Source organism: Enhydra lutris, unplaced genomic scaffold (genome assembly GCF_002288905.1).
Source record: "Enhydra lutris kenyoni isolate GAN:26980312 unplaced genomic scaffold, ASM228890v2 scaffoldscaffold73, whole genome shotgun sequence".
NCBI classification, from domain to species: domain Eukaryota; kingdom Metazoa; phylum Chordata; class Mammalia; order Carnivora; family Mustelidae; genus Enhydra; species Enhydra lutris.
In genome coordinates, this window is record NW_019154157.1 from 5,016,872 (window position 1) to 5,039,768 (window position 22,897).

Genomic DNA, 22,897 nt, shown 5'->3' on the forward strand with positions numbered 1-22,897 from the left:
CAGGCCCTCCATTCAGTATAACCCTGGTCCTTATAAGGAAAGGGAGATTTGAATTTAGAGACACACAGGAGGAAGCCACATGGGGATGCAGGCAGAGACTGGAGGGAAGTGTCCACAAGTCTGGGAAGCCCAAGCCTTTCTGGAGGCCACAGAAGCTGGGAAAGGCAAGGAAGGACCCCTGCCCTCGCCCCCCACCACCACCCTAGAGCCTTTGGGAGGGGGGTGCAGGCTTCCAAGACCTTGATTTTGGACTTCTATCCTCCAGGATGACGAGAGAGTATATGTCTGTGATTTGGAGCTGCCAGTTTGTGGGGCTTTGTTACAGGAACCCTAGGATGTTAATATGTGGGGTCACTACCCATCTCGCTTCAGCTGCTTAAATGTGAGTTTTCTCCAGCTGGTAACATGATGCAAGGATGAGCGTTGAGACTCTTGGGGAAGAACAGCTTAAGTTAGGAGGAGGGAAGGAAGGGAAAGGATAGGGAAAAAAGGAAGGAGAGAGGGAGGGAGGGAGGGAGGGGATAGTTTATGAAATATGACAAGTCAGATCTCAAGAGGGTCAGTTCTCTGAGGAGTGGGACCTTGTCAGTCTTACTCAGTATTGTTTCTGCAGGACCTAGAACAGGGCCATGCAAAGACAGGCTCACAGGAGATGTTGAATGCGTACTCATTAATCGAGTGAATCAATGAATTTCCCTGCCCTTATTCTTGAAGGGCTTCCTTTAGTCTGTGAGTCTTACCAGCCTGGCTCCTGTCACTGCTTCTCGTTTCTCGGGTCTGTCTTGTTTCCTGATCTTCTGCTGGTGCTTCCTGCCTCAGGGCCTTTGTCTGTGCCGTTCTGTCTGCCTGGGGCACTGTTTCTCTCCCTCTCTCTTTCTCTTCCCGAGTTAGCTCCCACCTGTTCTCCCTGGGCCCCAGCTCATTCAGAGTTTCTTACTGTCAGACTCTGTCTTCTTCCCCTTCAGAGCCTTCAGGGCCCTGATCTCTTTGGAATCCTGTGCCGTTCTTGTCACTGTTGTACTCATACCCCATCTCCCTCTGGACTATGGGACTCCTTGAAGGCTGGGACCGCATCTGTTTTAACTCATCATCACAGTCCTGGTATGCAGCACATAGTAGGGGCTCACTTAGAGTCTGTTGAAGTGAACCGTCTTTTGTAGGAGTCCTAATCTTGTCTCCTCCCCTCTATGGCCTCAGTTTCCGTTAAGTGCAGGGCCCACTACAACCCATTTTGCATGGTGCCTGGGAAGCCACACCATGTCTGGCTCTGGAGGGTGGTCTTGATGTGTAGTTAGGGCTGTACCCGGCATTCTCAGGGAAAGAAGCCGTGGGCCTGGAAGGAGACATTCCCGTTTTTTTTTTTTTTTTTAAACTCAGATGATGGGTGTCGTGAATGCAGTTTCTGGGTTGCCTGAAGCTAGGCAGGGCTGCCTTCCTGCTTCCCTTCCAGCAACAATGAGTCCTTCCAGGAACCCCAGGCTGCTGCCCCCATCCCTCCACTTGCCTCTCCTCTGCCTCTTCCTGCCTCCTCACCAGCCAGTGCATCCAGGACATGCACGCATGCGTGACCTTCCTTTATGCAAAGTAGAGATGACCAGCCTTCCCAACCAGCCGTCCAAACAGAAAACTGGGGGCTCTCTGGGGCTCTTCCTTGTTGGCCTTGTTGGAAAGCCCTTGCTTCTCCTGCTGTACTCCGGTCAAGTGTCACCCCCTCCAGGAGGCCCACCCTGATTGCCTCTCCCCTCCAGGGTCTCCTCTTTGCTCCTGCAAATCTAGAGCTTCCCCCATCTAGGCATTCAATGACTGTTCCTGTGTTTCTCTCCCCAGTCAGGACCAGCGCCAGGCTTAATCTAACAGGTTTTAGAAATGTTGTTCTGCACCCCCAATATTGCCCCTTTCTCTGGATGTACAATATCTTCATTCATTCATTCATTTGGTAAGCGTGGATTGTGTACCTCCATGATGCCAGCAAGCCAGAGGAACCCAGAGGCAGGGAGAATCTCTGTCCGCCTGGCACTCACTATTGAGTGGGGTGGACAGAGATTCATTAAAGGATCCCCTGAGCTAATAATTCTGGCTGGATGTCCTCGGTGATGAGCATCACTCTACTCAGTCCCAGCATGAGGAGAACTTCCTGAAGTCAGCTTTTCAGGTAGGACTGGCTGGGGAGGACTTCCCTAAGGATGTGGAAGCTGAGCTGAGCGATGGCTGTGCCTCACCTGAGGGAGAGGGGGCATGGGCAGGAAAGAGCCCCACCACCACCGCCTGCCAGCTGGGGGCACCGCACCTGTGAAGTTCTGTGAAGGATGGAGGAAGGGCCTGGGAGGTGTGGCTGGGCAGAGACAGGGGTGGACATCGCCAGATCTCTAGGGCCTGTCAGACTGTGGCAAGGAATTTAATCTTTATTCCCAAACACTGGGATCTGCATACATTTTCAGAATGTAGGTAGGGTGGGAGGGGGGAAGGGGGGAGGGTGGATGTGATCTGATTTGATCCGACTTAGTTCCGGAGTGGGGTGGGGATGGGGAGGGTAGCAGAACCAGGGAAGGGAAGGAGCCAGGAGAGATTTTGACAGGACCTAGGGATGTGCGTGTGCATGTGCGTGTGCACATGTATGCACCCCCTGGTGCGGGTCCAAGCTGGGTGAGCCCCTCCGGACCTCCCTTCCTCCACCAAAGGAGTAGGCATGACATCGGTGGTAGGAGGAGGTACAGTGCTTGGAGGAGGCCCCTCTCTTGTGGCCCCACCTTTGGAGTGTCATCAGGTCCCTGCTCCCCGGCCCCTTCTCTCCATTCCCTGTGATTTAAGAGGCATTTTCCTTTTGGGTGATAGAGATTCCAAAATGCGGCATCCATCTCCTAGGCCTGGTGAAGCCAGCCTGTCTGAGTTATAGCAGATTGCTTTCTGCGTGCACAAGCGGGGCGGAGGGTACCGTTTTGCTCTCTCTGCTCCCTAGGCCTGGAACATTTGAGCAAACATTCCTGGCTGCTTTGGAAGTTACCAAACCCAAATGAGCTCATCCCAGCCAGAGGTGGGGGCAGCTGGCGAGGGGAGCCTGCCCAGAGCTCACCAGGTGGCCTGGTGGCAAATGTCAGAGGTGGCAGGGCCTCAACTGGGGGAGGAGGGTGGGTGGGGGGAGCCAGGGGAGGGTGGGCCCCACACAGCTGGGGCCTGGTCCAGAGAACCTGGGCTGGGGACGCTGGCCTGCTGCGCCTCCTTGGAGCTGGCCGAGTGTTTGGCCTTGCCAGACCTCTGGATACAAGCTGGGGGCCTTGAACTGCCCAGCCAGGGGCTGAGAGGGAGCAAAAGAGTCCGGGCACCTCATCAATCCTCCCCAGGCCCGCCCCGTGGGAGCCAGGCCCACCCTGCAGGAGTAGCAGCGGGTGGCTGTTTATGGAGTGTTAACTATGTGCTAAGTACTCTGTGCTGAGTACCCCCCAAACAGACGACCCAAGGGATGATTATTCTCCCCATTTGACAGATGAGGACACTGAGGCTCAGAGAGGTAAAGTGGCTGCGAGTGGCCACACTTGAGGCCGATCCCGCTTACCTCTGGACTGTCCTGGCCCTCTGCTTATTCACGGAAAAGCTCGCCGAGGAAGAGCTGTTCATACTGTCACGGGCCAAATAGTGATAATTTGTGAACTTTTTCAAAGATCTGACTCCAATCAGCACATTACTGACTTGGCCTGGGCTCCGTTGCCTCACTGGAGTGGGAAGGGCCCTCAAAGCCCACCAGCCCTGGGGTTCACTCCACAAGCTTCAGTGGCAGGGGTGGGGTGCCAGAGTCTGAGCCTTCCCTGGGGAGTTCTCTTTATTCTGCCCGCCCTACCCTGGGGTCTTTTGGCCACAGGCAAAGGCTCTTATTTCGAAGGAAATTTCCCCACACTCCTTCCCAAAGTAGTGCACCTTCCTCTAAGTTCCCTTCTGTAAAATGGGTACATGCATAACCCTGGGTACTGTTGCCTTAGGAGTTAAAAATAATCTAAGGAGCAGACTCAGCACAGAGGCTGCTGCAGGGAGCACTCAGACCAAGAGAGCACGTTCCTCCTTTTGTGGGTTGCTAGCCCTCCCCATTTCCTACATTGGCTTCCACTTATCTCTTGGGGGGTTCAACATTGAGACACTCAATCAATATCATTTCATGGTATTCTCATGGAACACCCCCTTTTTAAAAGATTTTATTTATTAGAGGAAGAGAGAGAGAGAGAGCGCGCATGTGTATGAGTGGGGGAGGGGCAGAGGGAGAAGCAGACTTCCCTCTGAGCAGGGAGCCACACGCAGGGCTGAGGGGTTTGATCCCAGGACTCTGAAATCAGGACTTGAGTCACAGGCAGATGCTTAACCAACTGAGCTACCCAGGTGGCCCCCTCACAAACATCCTTTGGCATAGGTATGCCGGGGCCTGCTTTTACAGATGAGGAGACTGAGGCACAGAGAGAGGAATGGCCTGTCCAAGGTCATAGATCTCACATCTGGGGGAGGCTCTGAGCCCCACCAGCCCTGCAACTTCCCTCTGCAGCGGAAAGCTAAGGAAGTCCTAGCCAGCAGCCCCCTGTGGCTGTCGCTGCCACTCACCCACAGAGTCAGGCTTCAGACTCTAGGTCCTTGCAGGAATTCTCTCTGGGAGACGGGTCCTTGGCCCCAGGCGCTGCTGGACCAGGTCTGGGTGACCTTCCCCTTGCCTCGGCCCCCTCTCCCAACCCCACTGGAGACACTACCAAGCCGTAGCCTCCCCACAGCAGGGGAGGGTGGGGACGAGGGAACAACAGACAAAGTCGTTTGAAAGGCTTTGGCTAATGACCGGCTGGTCCAAAGTTTTCCCATCATATATGCTTGTTTGGTTCTGTTTATGGAGCTGGTTTGCCAGCTAGATTCTCGGTGGTAATGAGCTCACCTCACTGACAGCTGCAGGGAGAGAATGAAGGCGGCGTGGGGGGCGGGGCGTGCCAGGCTAACTAGGTTTGTTGAATAATTATGAACCCCTCCGAACTTTCGCATTTTCTGACTCATTGTGTGCTGTGTGATGCTTCACGCATGGTGCCTGTTATTTTGCTGAATGAGAACTTTTTCAGAGGGAGGCCGGACCAGGCGATGGAGTCGCCAGGCCTTCAGTTCCAGCCCATGGAGCTGGTTTGAGTTATTTTGGGACTAGGGCCTGGGTTCAGCTTAGAGAATGGAAAATAGAAGCTCAGAGCTGGATGCTGTCTGGAGAAGAGAAAACCTCATAGACGGAGGGGTTGGCCGAACAGCCTGAGGATCCTACAGCCCAGAGTCTGAGACCAGGCCTGGCCATGGACAAGCTGTGTGGGCTCCAGCAAGTTCCCAAGGATGATGGAGGCACCTGTCTCCCTCCTAGAATCTTTTTCAAGATTAAATGAAGTTGAGGGGAGTTTCTGTGCTCAGAGAAGAGGCATCTCTTATTAATGTTACTATTCATACTTTCAAGCCATGGTCTCACTTCTGGTCCCCTGGGTCACAGCTGAGCATGTGGGTACTGGCTATGAGCTAGGCTCTTGAAAGAGGAGTGTGCCCCAGGGAAGGCCAGGCTTCGAGGACAGCTTGATGCTGGAAGCAGGTTACAGGCTCGGTCCCTGTGTGTTTGAGTCCCTGGGAAGCTGGCTTTATGGTGGCAAGAGCTCCTTTCCTGTGTAGGGAGCCCTCCCCAGCCAGGTGAGCTGCGAAGTGGCCCGGTCGTATTCAAGGGGAAATTCACTGGCTCTCTTATATTGAAATGCTGTGGTCAGACCCCAGACACCTCTGGGAATAGGGGGTGTGCAGAAAGGAGCAGAGAGCAGGGGGACCCCTGATCCAGGCTGGGAGTCTCCAGGGACAGGGGAAGGAGAAGTTTTTCTGGCAAGATCAGTTCCCTTTCCTCCCCTGGGGAGGCTCAGACCCAGGCCAAGCTGGACAGATTGTGGACTGGTGGTGGGCTGATCATAAGGTCAAGTCAGTCCTGGTGTAAGTCCAGCTCTGCCCCTTGCTCTCTGGAAACTTGGGGCAAATCCTTTCACCTCTCTGTGCCTCAGTTTCCTCCTGTATAAAAGAGGAAAAATAATAGAACTTACATCACTGGATAGCTATTCAATATAATATAGGATATAATAAATAATATGTTACATATGATATATATGATATTGTATGGGCTGGGTGCTTTCCCATGCTTGCAGTCTCCCTGCCACCCTTGGAGGCTGATACTATTATATAGCTGGAAACTGGAGCTCCAGTTCCAGGTCTGGTCCACCGTCATGTGTTCAGGGGGTGGCGGAACTGGGCTTTGAACCTGGGACATCTTGGACCCGTCCCTCAGTCTCCTCTAGCCGAGGGCCAGGTGGGCCAAGTTCAATTCAACACGGAGCAGCATCTGTAGTCACTGAGGTGAAGGGACCCTTGTCTGGGAAAACCAGTGGTTATTGTCTTGCTCTGTGCTCCCTGCCTGGTTACAGACCCTAGGGTTATCTCCCTCCCCAGGCTCTGTTTCCAGGGAAACCAGTGAAGATGGCTTTTGGGTGCACCTTGAAAGGCAAAGGAAGCTGAGAGCCTCAGGTCTCCAAGGATCTTTTAAAACCCACCTCTAACGAGGTCACTTGGCTTTGCTTGAAACCCTTTCCTAGCTCCCCAGAACCACGTCCAAACTCTCCCACCATCCTTATGTTCCTCCCAATTCAGGTCCTCCTGACCTTTTGGGCTTTAGATCTGCCTCTCCCTCATTCAGCTCTAAGCAAAGGGCTGCCCAAGCCTCCCCCACGCACTCTAATCTGATTTCTCTGCTTGGCAAGTCCCTTGACCCTGTTCTGGTTGTTAAACTCTTATTCTATCTTCAAAACCCACCTCTGAGAACCCCTTTCTCCCAAAGCAGTTATTTTACCTCTTACAGTGTGTAATGTAGTCTATAATATGAGGTGGTTTCTTGGATCTGGCTTGAGAGATAGGACTGGAGCTTCCCCCTTTTCCTAAGTTCTCAGCCTGAGCCCAGTGGCACATGGTAGGCACTCAAAGAACAGATGGAGGACTGACCTCCGAAAATATCAGGCATCTTACATAGAGAGAGGGAGGAGATGTGGTTGCTTCACAACCGGCAATCTGTGGATACTTGAGGGTCTCATCCCTTGCAACGTCTAGCCAGGTCCTCTCCTCTGCCTTGGCCATAGCTGGGCCCACCCAGAGCTTTCAGTCCTGGGTCCTCCCTGGCCAGCTGCTGGGCCTGCACCTGTTTACAGCAGCACAGTGTGAAGTCGGGGAGGCTATGGCGACCACATAACAGAAGCATCCTTTCTCTCAAAGACTGGTTGGTGAGACAAGGCTGGTTTACCAAATCAATCCAGTTTTTCTGGGATCTTTATTTTGCTCTCCTCCTCCCTGGATCCAAACACAGAAGAAACAATAATGATAATAATAGAGATAAGAGAGGCCACCTGCCATGCCCTGGGCCTCTCTTTAAGCATCTTCACCAATCCTTTTGCTCCATATGCACTGGCTATGATTCCCCTTTGCAATGGGGGGGAAAACTGAAGCCAAGAGGAGGCAACTATTCTGTCCCAGGTTGCACAGCTCAGAAGCGGTGAAGACAAGATTGGAATCTGGCTAGGTCATGCCAAAACTCATACACTCCCCACCACTGACTCAGGAGAGGTAGTCATTGCGTGGATGCTCTATCCTTGGCATTAGGGGAAGCAGGTCCCATTGGCTGCATAGCAACTCAGGGATGCTGTGGTTCCTGTGAGTTCCTGGGCTCTAAAGGGCATGAGGTTAAGAGAGAAAAGGCTGAAGCCATAAGTGTGTGTATGTATATGTGTGCCCATTGCTCTCTCCTGTCTGTGTGGGGCAGGGGAACACACAGAGACTAATAATACTCATCATAGCCACAATCATATTAATAGTGATAATAACGGCAATAGTGATGAAGGCAGCTACCATTTTTCGGCATTTACCGTGTTCCCTGCCCTGTGCTAAGGGGTTTACCTGAACGATCACATTTAGGGACAACAGACAGTGGTGAGGAGCCAGGGCTCAGGGACAGGTGGTTGGTTTGGAATCCGAGCTCTGCCACCATTGGACTCTGGGAAAGTCACTTGGCCAGTGTGAAGCTCCACGTCCTCATCCTGTAAAACGGGTTCAGAGCTCCAACCTCGTGGGGTTCCCATGAGAATGAAATGGGACCCCAGATATAAAGCAATTAGCACTGAGCCTTCCATACCCGGGAGCGGGTGTTCAGATGTGTGCATTATGGAGGTGCATGTGGGCGAGTGTGCCTGTCTTGGTGTTGGGGACCTGAGGGGCAAGGTGTGAGGATTGTGTGTGTGTCTACGAGGTGAAGGGTGTTGAGTGTTGATTGTTCTGTGTTTTTGTTGAGCAGGGTGTTCACTGGTTGGGGGGGGGTCTCCCTTTTAAACTGGAGCTCCTAGGGTGTTCGAATATGCCAGTCTCTCTGCCCCAGGAGGGCGAGTTCTGGTAGCCTTCTGGGGGCCCTTCCAGGTGGTCCCTTCACTTGTCACCAGCTGGGAGCATCCCTCTGTAGCTCTGGGGCCCTAGTCCAGTATCTCCTCTCTCCATCCGGGAGGCCCCTCTGAATGCCAGCACACGCAGCACCCCTTGAGGACCAGGCCGAAGGAAGGGAAACAGGAAGACGAAGGAAAGGCCTGGGGGTGGACCCTTCGTCTCCAGGCTCAGTGCCAGCGGGCGGGGACTTTGAATTGTCTGAGCGCTAGGGGGCAATGTGTCTGTTCCAAAGAAACCGCGGGCCCTCGTTGGCGGAGTGCACATCCCGGCACAGGCAGGGGCGCCCATCCCATGGAGGTACACTCGCTAGCGTGTCCACGGGCACAGATGGATCCAGGTGGGCGCCCACTCTCACACTTGCAGAGAAAACAGACACACTTGAGCAGAGACTCGGGCATACAAGGTGTGAGGCAGCCACACGCCTAGGGGTCAACACAGGCACGCACACAGAGAGAAATGGGGGTGGGGGTCCACAGCCCTTCCCCCAGGGACACTCAGCGAGATGCCCAGAAGCACGTGGAGGCACGTCCACAAACACACATGGCTGCCCAGCCACCCCCACTCAGGCCAAGACACAAAGTGCCGGCCCCCCGCCACACACCCACACAACATTCTAGTGTGAAGGAAAGGTGACCCAGACAAATCCTGAGCAGAAACCCAGCCAGGCCCCAACACACCCTCTTTTCAGACACTCACACACCTTGTAGACTGAACTCTTGGAAACAGCCCCAGAAAAATACTCCCACACCCCCCCTTCCCCGGAGCACGCAGAATTATTCCACAGGAAACCTGCCCAGGTGTTCAGGGGACCCCCCCACCCCCGTGTGAAGTCATGGCTTAGCCGAGAGCACACCCCAGCCAGGGTCTCCCCAGACTGCAGGTCTGTGGGCCATTCTTCCCACTGCCCGGGCCCACCCAGGCCTCCAGACAGGTCCCAACTTCCCCCATTCCCTCCAGACATACAGGAGACATAATGCTTCTCTCACAGGGCTCCCGAGACATCCCCTCTCCCAGCACTGATGGCTCCGGACAAGGCATGCCACCAGCTAGCTGTCACGGGCTTTGCACAGGCCTTTGCCCATGAAGGGTCCTCCTCTGGTGACCATTCCCCCTGCTGGTCCCTTTCCTGACCAGGAGGTGCAGGGTCGCCCTGTCTCTGGCCTGGGTGGGGGTTGGGGGGCCTACCCCCACCCACTAGAGGCCTACCCAGTACCTTTATTTCTTTGTGCCTAAATCAGCCAAGCCCCAGTCTTTTCCAGCTCTCACTTCCTTGTCACTTTGCTAAGTAATAATTTCCATGTCTGATTCCATTTCTTTCTAGTTCTGGAACCTCTAAGCCATCAGCAAGAGGATAGTTCACATGAAAACTAATTACACAAAATCAATATTTAATCACAGACCAACAACCTGATCCTGCAGAAAAATCCTTTTAAAACTCCACCACCCTGTACAAATACTTCTTCCCGATGCTTATTTATGGACTCCATTTTTGGTGGGGGTAATTTTCATTTTTAATTTCAAAAAGAAAAAAATATCTGTAGACATCCACAACAGGAAGGTCCCAGGAAGGACCTTGGATCTGAGCTGGCTTCCGCTCTCTGAGTTTCAAAGTTGCAGGTTTTTATTGCTTGTTTTCATTTGTATTCTTTTGGGGAGGGGGTTATTTTCTCCCTCAAGAGACACTGCTTCCCGCCTCCCGTCCCCCTAAGTGGAACCCATTTTCCTGGCATTTTGGCTCAGGAACACCCAGAGTCTGCTTTCCCAGCAGCAACACGGGGGAGCAATGAATCCCTGTGCTCGAAACGTGGTAACTTTTCAACTCCTGCCTGCGACGGTGGAGTGCTTAATCTGAGGTTTTTAAATAAAAAGGGCTCAGGGGTTGGTTTTATTATAACGTTTATTTCATTTCAGATTTCATGCGCAATTTAGCAAACGCAAGACAGACTTGGGTGATAAACACTTTATTTTGTGGGGGGAAAAGGCATTTTTATACACCATGCTTAATTTTATTTAGATTTAATAGCGATATCGGGGCACTTCAAAGAAAGTTCTTTTTTTCCCCCTCCCCTTCTCCGACGAATGCTGGTTTGCTAGCAAAATCACCTCGTGCTATTTTATGGCAAGGGAAATTACAGGCCTTCTCCCCCTTCCTCCCTTACACTCACTTTAGGGAGGAAAATACACGCAGGCACACAGAATAAACATCTTCTCTACTCTCCATCCCCTCTAAACTCCCAACTTCTAATTGCAAGATAGATTTCAGCCTCAGTGGGGATCAGGAAGATCTAAACATTTTAACTAAGATTATTGGGATAAATATTTCATAAAGAGAAGGGCAGATATTAAATTACTCCTATTGATTTTAGTATCACAACCCAATTCCGTTCCTTGGCCTCTTCAGTTTAATTGATCTCTTAAGGAGTCCAACCTCGCGCCCGCAGAGGGCCTGAGCCTTGGCCCGGGTGTCCGGAGGAGGCTGCTCCCCCGGGCGGGTGCGCCCTCTGCGCACGGGTCTTCTCGAAGCTCCTAGCCGCCTCGCGGCTCTGGCTCTGCGTTCGTTCGATGTGCACCCCTCACTCCCCCACAAGTAGCCAAGTGGTTATGGCTCCTCCGGGCGGAAGCCTGCGAGTGAGATCGGGGAACCCCAGAGTGCGCGGATAGAGAACAATTGTGCGCGCCCTAGTGAGGAAGAGTGGGCAGGCGCCCGGGCCTTTCGAGCGGAACCCTAACTTCAGGGTTCCCCGTTTGCTTCCACCTCCAGAAAAACCCGAGGACCGGCTAACTTGGGTGCCACTAGTAGGCAGACAGCGGTGGAGAACCGTGGGTTCGCCCCGGGGCTGAAGCGCAGTTGACTCTTCGCGACTTTCCGTGGCGAGTCCGAGAGCTTTGCTCGGCAACCCTATTGTCTAAGCGCCCCGCACCGCTTACCGCCCACCTCCCCGCCCCCTGCCCAACCCGCAGGTCTCTCTTCAGTTAGGGGTGGGGAGTTGGGAACTGTGTGAGTGGGAAGGGGGTGAACAAAGCCAAGATCCCACCATTCTCCGCCTGCGCCCCCTCCAGCCCGATGCGCCGGGAGGCCAGGGCGCGCCCCCCAGCGCACTGGCGTCGACCCCGAGGCAAAACCCGCACGGGGGACCCGGGAGCTGGCGGAGTGCGGGTTCATGGCGGGGGCCTCGGCAGCCAGCAACCAGGACCACCTTAAGAGCGAGCCCCGCCCCGGGCCCGGAGCTCGGGCTGCGCTGATTGGTGCAAATGTAATGGCTGAAATTGATTGCTGAAATGCAAAACTTGTTGCTGCTTCTCCCGGCGCTGGGCGAGAGGCAGACACCGAGAGGGGAGCCGAGACCCTCGGAACGCCCCACGCAGAGCCCCCCCCGCGCCCGCCCGCCGGGGGGGCGCGGACCCCCCCCAGGACTGCCCCCGCCCCCCCCATTCCGGGCTCCTAGAGCGTAGCCGGAACGCCTCAACCCGCTCGCCTAGCCTGGCCCCCCAACCCGCGTACGCCCCCCTCCTAGGGTCCGAGGGGGACTCGTGAAGCACCTCGGCTTGGAGGCAGGGAACCCGAGCTTCGGAGCAACCCAACCTCTCGACTCGCTGCCCGCCCGCGCCCGGAAGCGGGCGCGGAGACCCCGCGAACTCAGAGACCGAACAGACGAGGACAGAAGCGGCAGGCGGCGGACGTGGCCGCGAAGCGGCACACCGGGGTGCAGCGCACCCGCCGCGGAAGGGGAACCGCGCCTTCCCTCAAACCTGGGCTCCAACCCCGGGCGCCTGCTGCCTCCCCAGCCCAGCTGCGCTCTCGGCTCAGGGCCCGCACCCGTGATGCCGAGCGGAGCCTCCAGCCTTCCGACCCGCTGAAGAAGCAGTAGCCGCTTGCTCGGGGCCGACGGAGACTGTGCGAGCGGATCGTGCTCGGCGGAGGCTCGGGCTGCGGAGCGCGGGGACTCCGGGGGGGAGGGGGGAGGGACCGTTCTGTCCATGCCTGGGCGCCAGCCACGGCTTTGAAAGGTCTCCTTGCTCAACCCCTTAGCAGCTCCGCCACGGACTCCGGGAGGCTTCGGGAGACGTCCTGGGGCTTCCCACCCGACCCGATTGGACTTAAGAAGGTGATCGCTCTGCTCTCCCTTCCTTCTTCCCGCCTCCTTCCCCCCACTTAACTTTTTGTCTCCACTCGCCCGCAGCTCCGTCCCCTCCGCGCAAACCCACCCGCGGCTGTGCCAACCGCCGGGGCATGGGCCCCCCCAACACGGCTCCCCGAGGCCCCGCGGCACCGCAAGATGTGAGAGGCCCGGGTCCGGCAGAGCCAGAGCTTCGGGAGAGGAGCTGATAGCCCCCAGCCTCCACACGCCAGGCGAGGTGGCGGTGCGCACTGCGCCCCCCGCGGTGCTGAGCGTCCCAGAGCGCCCAACCCAGGGCCGGAACGTTTAGCTGGCCGGAGGCGCGCCGCGGAGAGCAGGCTGTCATGCCCTATTGATCCCCCCGCCCCCTGCCAAGTATGTTTGGGCTGGACCAATTCGAGCCCCAAATCAACAGCAGGAACGCTGGCCAGGGCGAGAGGAACTTTAACGAGGCCGGACTAAGCATGAATGCCCACTTTAAGGCCCCGGCTTTCCACGCTGGGGGACCCCCTGGCCCCGTGGACCCTGCCATGAGCGCGCTGGGCGAGCCTCCGATCTTGAGCATGAACATGGAGCCTTACGGCTTCCACGCGCGTGGCCATTCGGAGTTGCACGCGGGGGGGGCTGCAGGCGCAGCCGGTGCACGGATTCTTTGGAGGCCAGCAGCCGCACCACGGCCACCCGGGAGGCCACCACCACCACCAACATCACCCCCACTTTGGAGGCAACTTCGGTGGCCCGGACCCAGGGGCCTCATGCCTGCACGGGGGTCGCCTACTTGGCTATGGCGGCGCCGCCGGCGGCCTGGGCAGCCAGCCGCCCTTCGCGGAGGGTTATGACCACATGGCGGAGAGCCAGGGGCCCGAGAGCTTTGGCCCGCAGCGACCCGGGAACCTCCCGGACTTCCACAGTTCGGGCGCCTCGGGTCATGCGGTGCCTGCCCCATGCTTGCCGCTGGACCAGAGCCCTAACCGAGCGGCCTCCTTTCACGGCCTGCCTGCCTCCAGCGGCTCCGATTCCCACAGTCTGGAGCCTCGAAGGGTGGCGAACCAAGGTGCCGTCGACTCGCTGGAATACAATTACCCTGGCGAGGCGCCCTCGGGACATTTCGACTTGTTTTCGCCCTCCGATTCCGAGGGGCAGCTGCCTCATTATGCGGCGGGGCGCCAGGTTCCCGGGAGCTCTTTCCCGGGTGCCTCGGCCATGCCCAGAGCTGCAGGCATGGTGGGCTTATCCAAAATGCACGCCCAGCAGCAGCAGCAGCAGCAGCAGCAACAGCAGCAGCAGCAGCAACAGCAGCAACAGCAGCAGCAGCAGCAACAGCAACAGCAACAGCAGCACGGCGTGTTCTTCGAGAGGTTCGGCGGGGCCCGCAAGATGCCCGTGGGGCTGGAGCCGGGAGTAGGTTCCAGGCACCCGTTGATGCAGCCTCCCCAGCAGGCCCCGCCGCCCCCTCCGCAGCAGCCCCCGCAGCCGCCTCAGCAACCCCAGCCGCCGCCACCGCCGCCACCCGGGCTTCTGGTCCGACAAAATTCGTGCCCGCCTGCGCTCCCGCGGCCCCAGCAGGGCGAGGCGGGCACGCCCAGCGGCGGCCTGCAGGACGGGGGCCCCATGCTGCCCAGTCAGCACGCACAGTTCGAGTACCCCATCCATCGGCTGGAGAACCGGAACATGCACCCGTATTCGGAGCCCGTGTTCAACATGCAGCACCCCCCTCCCCAGCAGGCGCCCAACCAGCGGCTGCAGCATTTTGACGCGCCCCCCTACATGAATGTGGCCAAGAGGCCGCGCTTTGACTTCCCGGGCAGCGCGGGAGTGGACCGCTGCGCTTCGTGGAACGGCAACATGCACAACGGCGCGCTGGACAACCACCTCTCGCCCTCCGCCTATTCGGGCCTACCCGGCGAGTTCACGCCGCCTGTGCCCGACAGCTTCCCCTCAGGGCCACCCCTGCAGCATCCAGCCCCAGACCACCAGTCCCTGCAGCAGCAGCAGCAGCAGCAGCAGCAGCAGCAGCAACAGCAGCAGCAGCAACAGCAGCAGCAGCAGCAGCAGCAACGCCAAAACGCGGCCCTCATGATTAAGCAGATGGCGTCGCGGAATCAGCAGCAGCGGCTGCGCCAGCCCAACCTGGCCCAGCTAGGCCACCCTGGGGACGTGGGCCAGGGCGGCCTGGTACACAGCGGCCCGGTGGGCGGCTTGGGCCAGCCGAACTTTGAGCGCGAAAGCGCGGGCGCGGGCGCGGGGCGCCTGGGCACTTTCGAGCAGCAGGCGCCTCACTTGGCTCAGGAGAGCGCGTGGTTCCCAGGGCCGCACCCGCCGCCGGGGGACCTGCTGCCCCGCAGGATGGGCGGCTCAGGCCTGCCGGCTGACTGCGGCCCGCACGACCCGGGCCTGGCGCCTCCCCCTCCCCGCGGTGGTTCCGGAGTGCTGTTCCGTGGCCCTCTGCAGGAGTCGCTGAGGATGCCCGGAGAGGGCCACGTGCCCGCGCTGCCCTCCCCCGGCCTGCAGTTCGGCGGCAGCCTGGCGGGTCTGGGCCAACTGCAGTCGCCAGGGGCTGGGGTGGGGCTGCCCAGCGCTCCCTCCGAGCGCCGACCCCCGCCGCCGGATTTCACTGCACCCGCGCTCGGGGGCCAGCCTGGCTTCCCGTTCACCGCGGCGAACCCGCAGGCCACGCCGCACAGCGGCCCAGGCGTGAACTCGCCGCCGAGCGCGGGCGGGGGCGGCGGCAGCACAGGCGGTGGCAGCGGAGGGGGCGCCTACCCGCCGCAGCCTGATTTCCAGTCCAGCCAGCGCACCTCGGCCAGTAAGCTGGGCGCGCTGTCGCTGGGCTCCTTCAACAAGCCCAGCTCCAAGGACAACTTGTTCGGCCAGAGCTGCCTGGCTGCACTCTCCACCGCCTGCCAGAACATGATCGCCAGCCTCGGGGCCCCCAACCTCAACGTGACCTTCAACAAGAAGAACCCGCCCGAGGGCAAGAGGAAACTGAGCCAGAACGAGACCGAAGGCGCGGCTGTGGCCGGCAACCCGGGCTCGGATTACTTCCCCGGAGGGACTGCCCCTGGGGCCCCAGGGCCTGGAGGCCCGTCGGGCACTAGTAACGGTGGCTCCAAAGCCCCAGGGCCGCCCAACCCGCCTGCCCAGGGGGACGGCACCAGCCTCTCCCCAAACTACACCCTGGAGTCCACGTCCGGGAACGACGGCAAGCCGGTCCCCGGGGGCGGCGGCCGGGGACGGGGTCGAAGAAAAAGGGACAGTGGTCACGTGAGCCCTGGGACCTTCTTCGACAAGTACTCGGCAGCGCCAGACAGTGGGGGCGCGCCTGGGGTGAGCCCAGGGCAGCAGCAGGCACCGGGCGCAGCCGTCGGGGGAAGCTCTACGAGCGAGGCTCGCGGGGCTCCTACACCTCACGAGAAAGCGCTCACGTCACCGTCGTGGGGGAAGGGGGCCGAGTTGCTCCTAGGGGACCAGCAGGACCTCATGGCTTCCCTGGACGGCGGGGCCAAGTCGGACGGTAGTTCGCCGCACGTGGGCGAGTTTGCCTCGGACGAGGTGAGCACCAGCTATGCCAACGAGGACGAGGTGTCATCCAGCTCCGACAACCCCCCAGCCCTGGCCAAAGCGAGTAGGAGCCCCCTGGTGACAGGCTCGCCCAAACTCCCTCCGCGTGGGGTGGGCGCTGGGGAGCACGGACCGAAGGCACCCCCGCCCCCCCTCGGCCTGGGCATCATGTCTACCTCTACCTCCACCCCTGACAGCTATGGCGGCGGGGGCACGGGCCACCCTGGCACGCCGGGCCTGGAGCAGGTCCGGACCCCGACGAGCAGCAGCGGTGCACCACCCCCGGATGAGATCCACCCCCTGGAGATCCTCCAGGCGCAGATCCAGCTGCAGAGGCAGCAGTTCAGCATCTCTGAGGACCAGCCCCTGGGGCTCAAGGGTGGCAAGAAGGGTGAGTGCACCGTTGGGTCCTCCGGTGCGCAGAATGGTGACAGTGAGCTGGGCAGCTGCTGCTCTGAGGCAGTCAAGAGCGCCATGAGCACCATCGACCTGGACTCGCTAATGGCAGAGCACAGCGCCACCTGGTACATGCCTGCCGACAAGGCCTTGGTGGACGGCGCGGACGACGACAAGACGCTGGCGCCTTGGGAGAAGGCCAAACCCCAGAACCCCAACAGCAAAGAAGGTATATGCCCTTGTTCCCATCTCATCTCCCCCCGGAGGCCTCCCCCCCACTGTAGGCCTTAGCCTAGCCTTGAGTGGGCCATTGGAGGGGATGATCCCTTGGGGTTAGGAGGAGCCCCAGGCCCTCTTAATGCCCAGCTCAGAGCTAGACACCGTCCCTTTGGTTACAGCAAGGACTCTGCGGGCAGATCCCCCCACTTCCATCCCCCACCCTTCCCCGCCAGGCACCGTTATCAGGTGGATTCTATTTCCACACCGAGGTCGGAACTTTGATGGCAGCCCTGTGGGGATTATTTCAGGGTCCCTTTACCAAGTTTCAGCTGAGTTGCTCAGAGGACAAGGCCAGCCCCTTTCCTTTCACACCAAGACCACTCCTCACCCTTAACACTCGGGCTGGTTCTACTTTGTGGGAGTTGTGTGCCTGCCTACCCCCCCCCCGCACTTTCCTGGCAGGACACCTGGGAAGTTGTGTTAATAACCTTCCCACCTTATCCTAGGCAGCCAACCTCCAGCTTGAGTTTCCTTCCATGTGCCAGCATCTTTAGAAAAAAAAAGTTACCAGGCGCCGGTGTCAGCAGCATCACTCCAAGGCAATGCCTAATTTGACATTTGTTCCTAATGAATAGCTGTTTTGTCTCTTCTTAACTATTAAGGTTTCATTGGAAACCTGGAGACCTGTCTGGTTGTAGGAGGCAGGCAGGCTTTTCATGGTTGCATCTCCTTGATATTTGGGTTGGGGGGTTGCTGGGGCTGGGGTGGGGTCTCCGCTTGGTGGAGACTGGACGACTCAGCTGGGGCATCGTCTGTGTATGGGGTTATGGATATATAGTCTTAAGACACAAAGGACCCGCGTTTGTCAATATCTCGCCTGGCTTTGGTGACAGATGTCTGGTCCCAGCTCTTGTTTGCATTCTAAGCACTCCCTCCTCACCAGGCCTGGAGGCCTTTAAGGTGGGTGGGGTGGGGGTTAGTAAAGGGACCGCCATTGCAGTTAAAGTCATAACAATTTTGTTTTTACATCGTAAGAGGATGGGACTGCAGTAGATAACCGTTTCATTTTAATGGGCCCTTTCTTTTTTCCACACATAATTTCTTCTTAAAATTAATATCATACCTCTCCCCTCACCAATGCCCCAGCCCCCACAATTCCTACCTTTTTCTTTTAAACCCTTATGCCTTCCCTAGGTTTGGGGAGGGTGCTAAATATTACCATGGAACCAGCGGCTGCCCATTGAACCTGTCTTTAAAAAACAGACATCCTCTGATTCTTGCTCTTTCTTAGAGTTCTTCCTCTCTGTCTTCTTTGGCCTGGGCCTCCTGCCCCTGAGTTTAAGGTGCTGGTAGGTTTTAAGAGAATGGGCTGGAGGAGGAGGAAGAAGAAGGAGGGGGGAGGGGAAGTGCGGCCCCGGAGTTGGGTGGCTCAGAACTCCGGGCTTTCACCGCTGCCTGCCATCCTGGGTAGCGTCGTCCCGGGTAGCGTTCCCGCTTAGGTTTTTCTAATTCATGAATGCGGCCTCCCCGCTTTTCTCTTTGTTCGCCTACTGCCCAGCCCGGGACGCTGCTCTCTCATTTGAAGCCTGCTGCTTAGCATGCATGGCAGACCCTGCGGCCAACATCAGCATTCTCCAGGCTTCTCCCAGGCAAGGCCATAAATTGGTTAGTTTGGGACCCTCCGCTTCTTCTCCCTGGTTTCCCCCCCCCCGCCCTTCCTTTTTAAAATGGACTTGGACACAGCATCCTGCTTGCCCAGCTCTTGGCCACCCTCCCCACCCCAGTCTTTTTTATTTTCTTGTACACAACATCTCGATCCTACTCCGATCGATAGCTGGTTAGCACAAATCCCAGCCCCTGTCACTTCTACCTGGCTTGGCCAGGCTGCCCCTCCCCCGCCCCTCCATCCCTCCCCCTTCCCAGTAATTAAGAACATATTGGCCAAAATAGGGTGAGAAAAGTTTCTTAAAAGCCCCTGATTTCGAGAATTAATATAGAAAAACCAGTAGCCCTCAGCCTGTGTGCCTTCTGAAGGTCCTTCATCGATGAGGTCCAGAGGAATCGAGTGGTTTTAAGATTTATTTTAAAAGGTGTCACAGAGCCCTCTTGCCAGGGGTCCCCCTAACCTTCCTTCCTGGAAGGAAAAAAAAAAAAAAGATGCAGCCTGTGAATGAAGAGATGTCATTAAAGATATGTTTTGTTTTGTTTTGTTTGTTTCATTATCACAGTCAGAGGAGCGAAAATATTTTTTTGGAAACAGATGCTAGTCACTTGAGGGTTGATTCCCCCTGTAAGCTAAAGGCAGCCCTCCCTTGCACAGGGGGGAGGACAGGGGTGGGGGGACAGGGACTTCTTTCGGGACAGGACGTGCTGGGGACTGGGACGGGCTGCGGGGCTGGCCTCCTTAGCAGCCTCGCAGGGATACCCACTTGACCTCCTTTGTTTTCCATTCTGTGATGTGGGAAGGACAGTTTCCTAGATAAAGCCCCGAATTGAGGTCACTCACAGCTTCGGCAGCCTTGGGGCTGCTAGTTAAGGCTTTATAAGGTATCTGCATCAGATTCCTGCTCCCTTACTGGTAGTAAATAAGGATGATTAAACTTTTCATTATGATAACACCCTGCAGTTCCATCTGTACATGTTGTATAAATAGGTACACAGAGCCTTCAACAGCCCCCCGAGTCCCCTGGCTGAAAATCAGTGAAGTGTGCCACTTCAAAATAGAGGCGAAAAAAAAATTTTAAAGTACAATGTTCTGCTTGTCCTTAAACACATGCCCCGTGGGCCCATCGGCCACGAAGCGGGGTGTCCAGCAGCTTTGAACATCCCTTCTGGAGGTCCCAGCCCCCAGCCAGCCCCTTCCCTCCCACCCCCTTTCAGGCAAAGCCCGTTTTTATAATGATATTTTATTTTGTCATGCCGTAAAACATGCCAGTACTAATGTGATTAAATATTAACACCGTTTCTGAAATTCTTCGCTCCGATGACAAAGTACGAGTCGGTATTTAACAAAATGATCTGTGCTCGGATTGGTGAGAACGGATCAGTCTTCAGACCCGCACAAGCCGTGTAGTCAGTGGGACGTGCCCAGATTGTCTTATGGGGTTTAGATGTCCTTTGGAGGGGAGGGAACTCAAATGGCAAGTTGTAGTTCTGGCAAGGGCCAGGCCGGAATCACGTGTGATGATGATTTTTTTTTTTTAAACCAGGTAAGCGGACTTCTCCAAATTATGCTTCTCCTGACTTCTTAACCCACCCAACAACTTTTATATAATGAAACTCCTCATCTCCTCTTGAGGTTCTGTTTGCACAAAGTTGGGGGCAGGGGTGGGAAAGTGTGAAGTTGTGCGGAGGGATGGGGAGGAAAGAAAAACCAGCCTGAGTTTGGCCCTCTTCAGACATCTGTTAGATCAGCAAGGACGACACGGATTTGAGAGGAGTTGGAAAATTGTCCACTGATCTTGGTAATAGGTGTGTGGCTGTGGAGGAATTCCAAAACAGAGAAGGAGAGAAAATGAAGAATTGTAGATAAGGGTATTCAGTCTGAAAAAGGCCGTTTAGCCCCCTCCTGTCCCTGACGATTTTCCAAAACTTGAATTAACTGTATTCCTTACTAAGTTGATCCTTGCCAAACTTCCACTCCGTGGCTTGCTCTCTGTCCTGAAATCTGGAGCGGTCCAGAAACGTTCCTTCGCACACATTGGAATAGAAGAGGGCTCCATTTACGCCGTGCATGCAATCCTGCCCTTTTTGGAAGTATGATATTTTTACAGTAATGCGGGAGAAATTTTTGGAATTTTATGCCTCTCGGAGTGTGCCGGTCGTAACTCAGTAAGCAGTACTGAGAAAGAGTGGGCAAGCAGCATTTGGATACTGAGTTTCCTTAGACGTGGGGGCAGGCTTGGGGGAGGAGGGAGGCCCCAGTGCTCTTTCCTGAGTAGTTTCCCCCACTCCCCTCGGTGGCGTGGAGAAAATTTTTTCGGCTCACTCAGGCTTGTTTCGGGAAGGCAAGGAATCTTGCCTTCCCGTTTTCCTGCGAAATCACCCAGCGTGGGTTGCATGCCTTCCTGTGACTTTTAACGCCCCCCCCCCCCCCGCAAGATGTAACCCAAAACTTTGCAGGTGTTAATCAGGGGCAATGTAAACAGATAGGAGCCCCCTTTGTAGAGCTGTCGCTCTGGCCTGCTTGCTCCCGTTAGTTCTGGACGCACTACTACTGTTCTTAGTTGCTTGTTTAATATTTCATGGTTGTAATAAACCCGTCTCCTTTGCCCGCCTCCCATCATAAAACCCCAACCTAGCGTACATCTGCAATTATACATTTCTACTAAATATTAATAAAGGACAGGGATTTTTTGAGGGTTTGAAGCTTATCGGTGTTGAACTTGTTAATGGCTTCCACCACTGGATTTTTCTGGCTGTTTTGATTTTAAGTAGCTGCTGCCTTCTGATATATCTGTGTTGACCCGTGTTTGTTCATAGTTGCACGTATATATATATGTAAATATATAAATAGATACAATTTTTGTAGAACGAAGGGCTTTCCTCAAGGATTGCTTTCTTTAATATCAGTTCATTTACATTTCTTGTGAGGCCCTTCAGACCGGAAGTAAGGGGCTGTTGAAATGTACTTCTGTTTTACTGAGGTTTCTAGGAAGGGAGTGAGGGCTGGTTAATCTAATAGCTCTTTCTAGCAATGAAATTCTATGATTCCTGATACGATTTTGTTTGCCTGACAGAGGTATTTAAATTTCCACAAAGAATCTTAATAGGGCCTGAAAATCTTAATAGGTCCTGAAAAATAGATCCTGCCCTTGCCAAGAAGTTACCCGATACTCTCTGCTGATATAAAATATACATCTTTAATAAATAGCCCGGGAGGACCAGGTGAAACTGGAGGAGGGAAATTCTTCCCGCTCTGGCGGGACAAACTTGAACGCATCCTTGGGATCTCACAGGATCTCCTGGACTCATTTCGAGCTGGTGCGGAGAGCAAAATCATCTCTCTCTCCACTTGAGTGACAGTCGCGTAGGGTCACGTTCTTTGCCCAGGGAGTGATCTGGTTTGCCAAAGGCACTTAGGAGATAAATATTCCTGGTAAGGAATACTGTATTTACCTCTGGTTAATTTTAGAGGGTAAAAAGCTATAGCTTTTATGTCATGGGATCAAATGTCTGGGCAATGTGCAAGGGCAACCAGGCTTCCCAGCAAATTATGGTATAAAATCCCAAACCTTCTGATGCCAGAGGGGATCTGGGTCTGTCTGGGAACCCCCCTGTAACTGAGTGGGTGTACTTTATGCCCTTCCCTCTCTGTCCCCCCATTTATTCCATCCAAATATTCAGTCTGGAGGGTCTGGAATAACCAGCTTCATCCTTTTGACTCAAGTTGGGATTTTTGACTTGCCGAGCGATGTGTTTGTTTTAGGACGATGCCTATTTTTAGGCCCAACTTGGGTGGACAGATTTGAGTGTGGGTTTTGATTGCTGGTGGCGGAGATGTTGGTATATACATGAGTGCGTGATTGAGAAGAGAGACATTTGGTGGAAATTTTTCAAGCTTCCTTACCTTCTCGAACCCATGGAAGCCAAAGGAAGTGGTCTGGGGGCCGGCTTGGAGGAGTGTGGCCGAGGTGGATGTCGGCTCGGGGGTCTGCCCGTAGCTCACGAGAGGAAAGCAGGGCCCCTTGCAATTCAGCGTGTGAAGGAGGCCCCCCTCCGTCCCCCACGCCCCACCCCTGCACAAGAACATATACATATGCATGGCCAAGTGTATTTCCATCAAATCACCCAGCCACTCCTCCACTTTACCCTTAATCTGCTTTCCCAAGGCAAGTGGGGAAAGGAGCTAAACCTTCAGTTTCAATGGCGTTAGCTGACAGGTTCTGATTCTGTAAAGGACTGAATGAGCGCAAGTCCTAAAAATAGACGGAGGATTTTGAAGATCCTAATTGCGAAATCTCGGCCTCCTGGGCCTCCTGGGCTGTGGGTGACTTTGATCTGGAGTATTTTGGTAGCAGACGCGCATCTCCCCTTGCTGGGTTTTGTGCGTGAGCGTGTGCGTGGAGGTGTTTCGCTGGCTGAGTTCAGCTGACACCACTCTT

At 55.8% G+C, this 22,897-nt stretch overlaps 1 protein-coding gene across 1 annotated transcript in view; it reads left to right on the top strand.

Annotated features, from left to right (window-relative positions):
• The first annotated feature begins 11,991 nt into the window (after positions 1 to 11,991).
• LOC111160057 (MN1 proto-oncogene, transcriptional regulator) overlaps positions 11,992 to 22,897 on the top strand; it is a 44,624-nt gene continuing 33,718 nt past the window's right edge. Inside the window, 2 exon segments of the mRNA XM_022522862.1 lie at positions 11,992 to 13,234; positions 13,236 to 16,803. Of these exon segments, the coding sequence (XP_022378570.1) occupies positions 12,995 to 13,234; positions 13,236 to 16,803 (3,808 nt within the window). The 5' untranslated portion in view covers positions 11,992 to 12,994.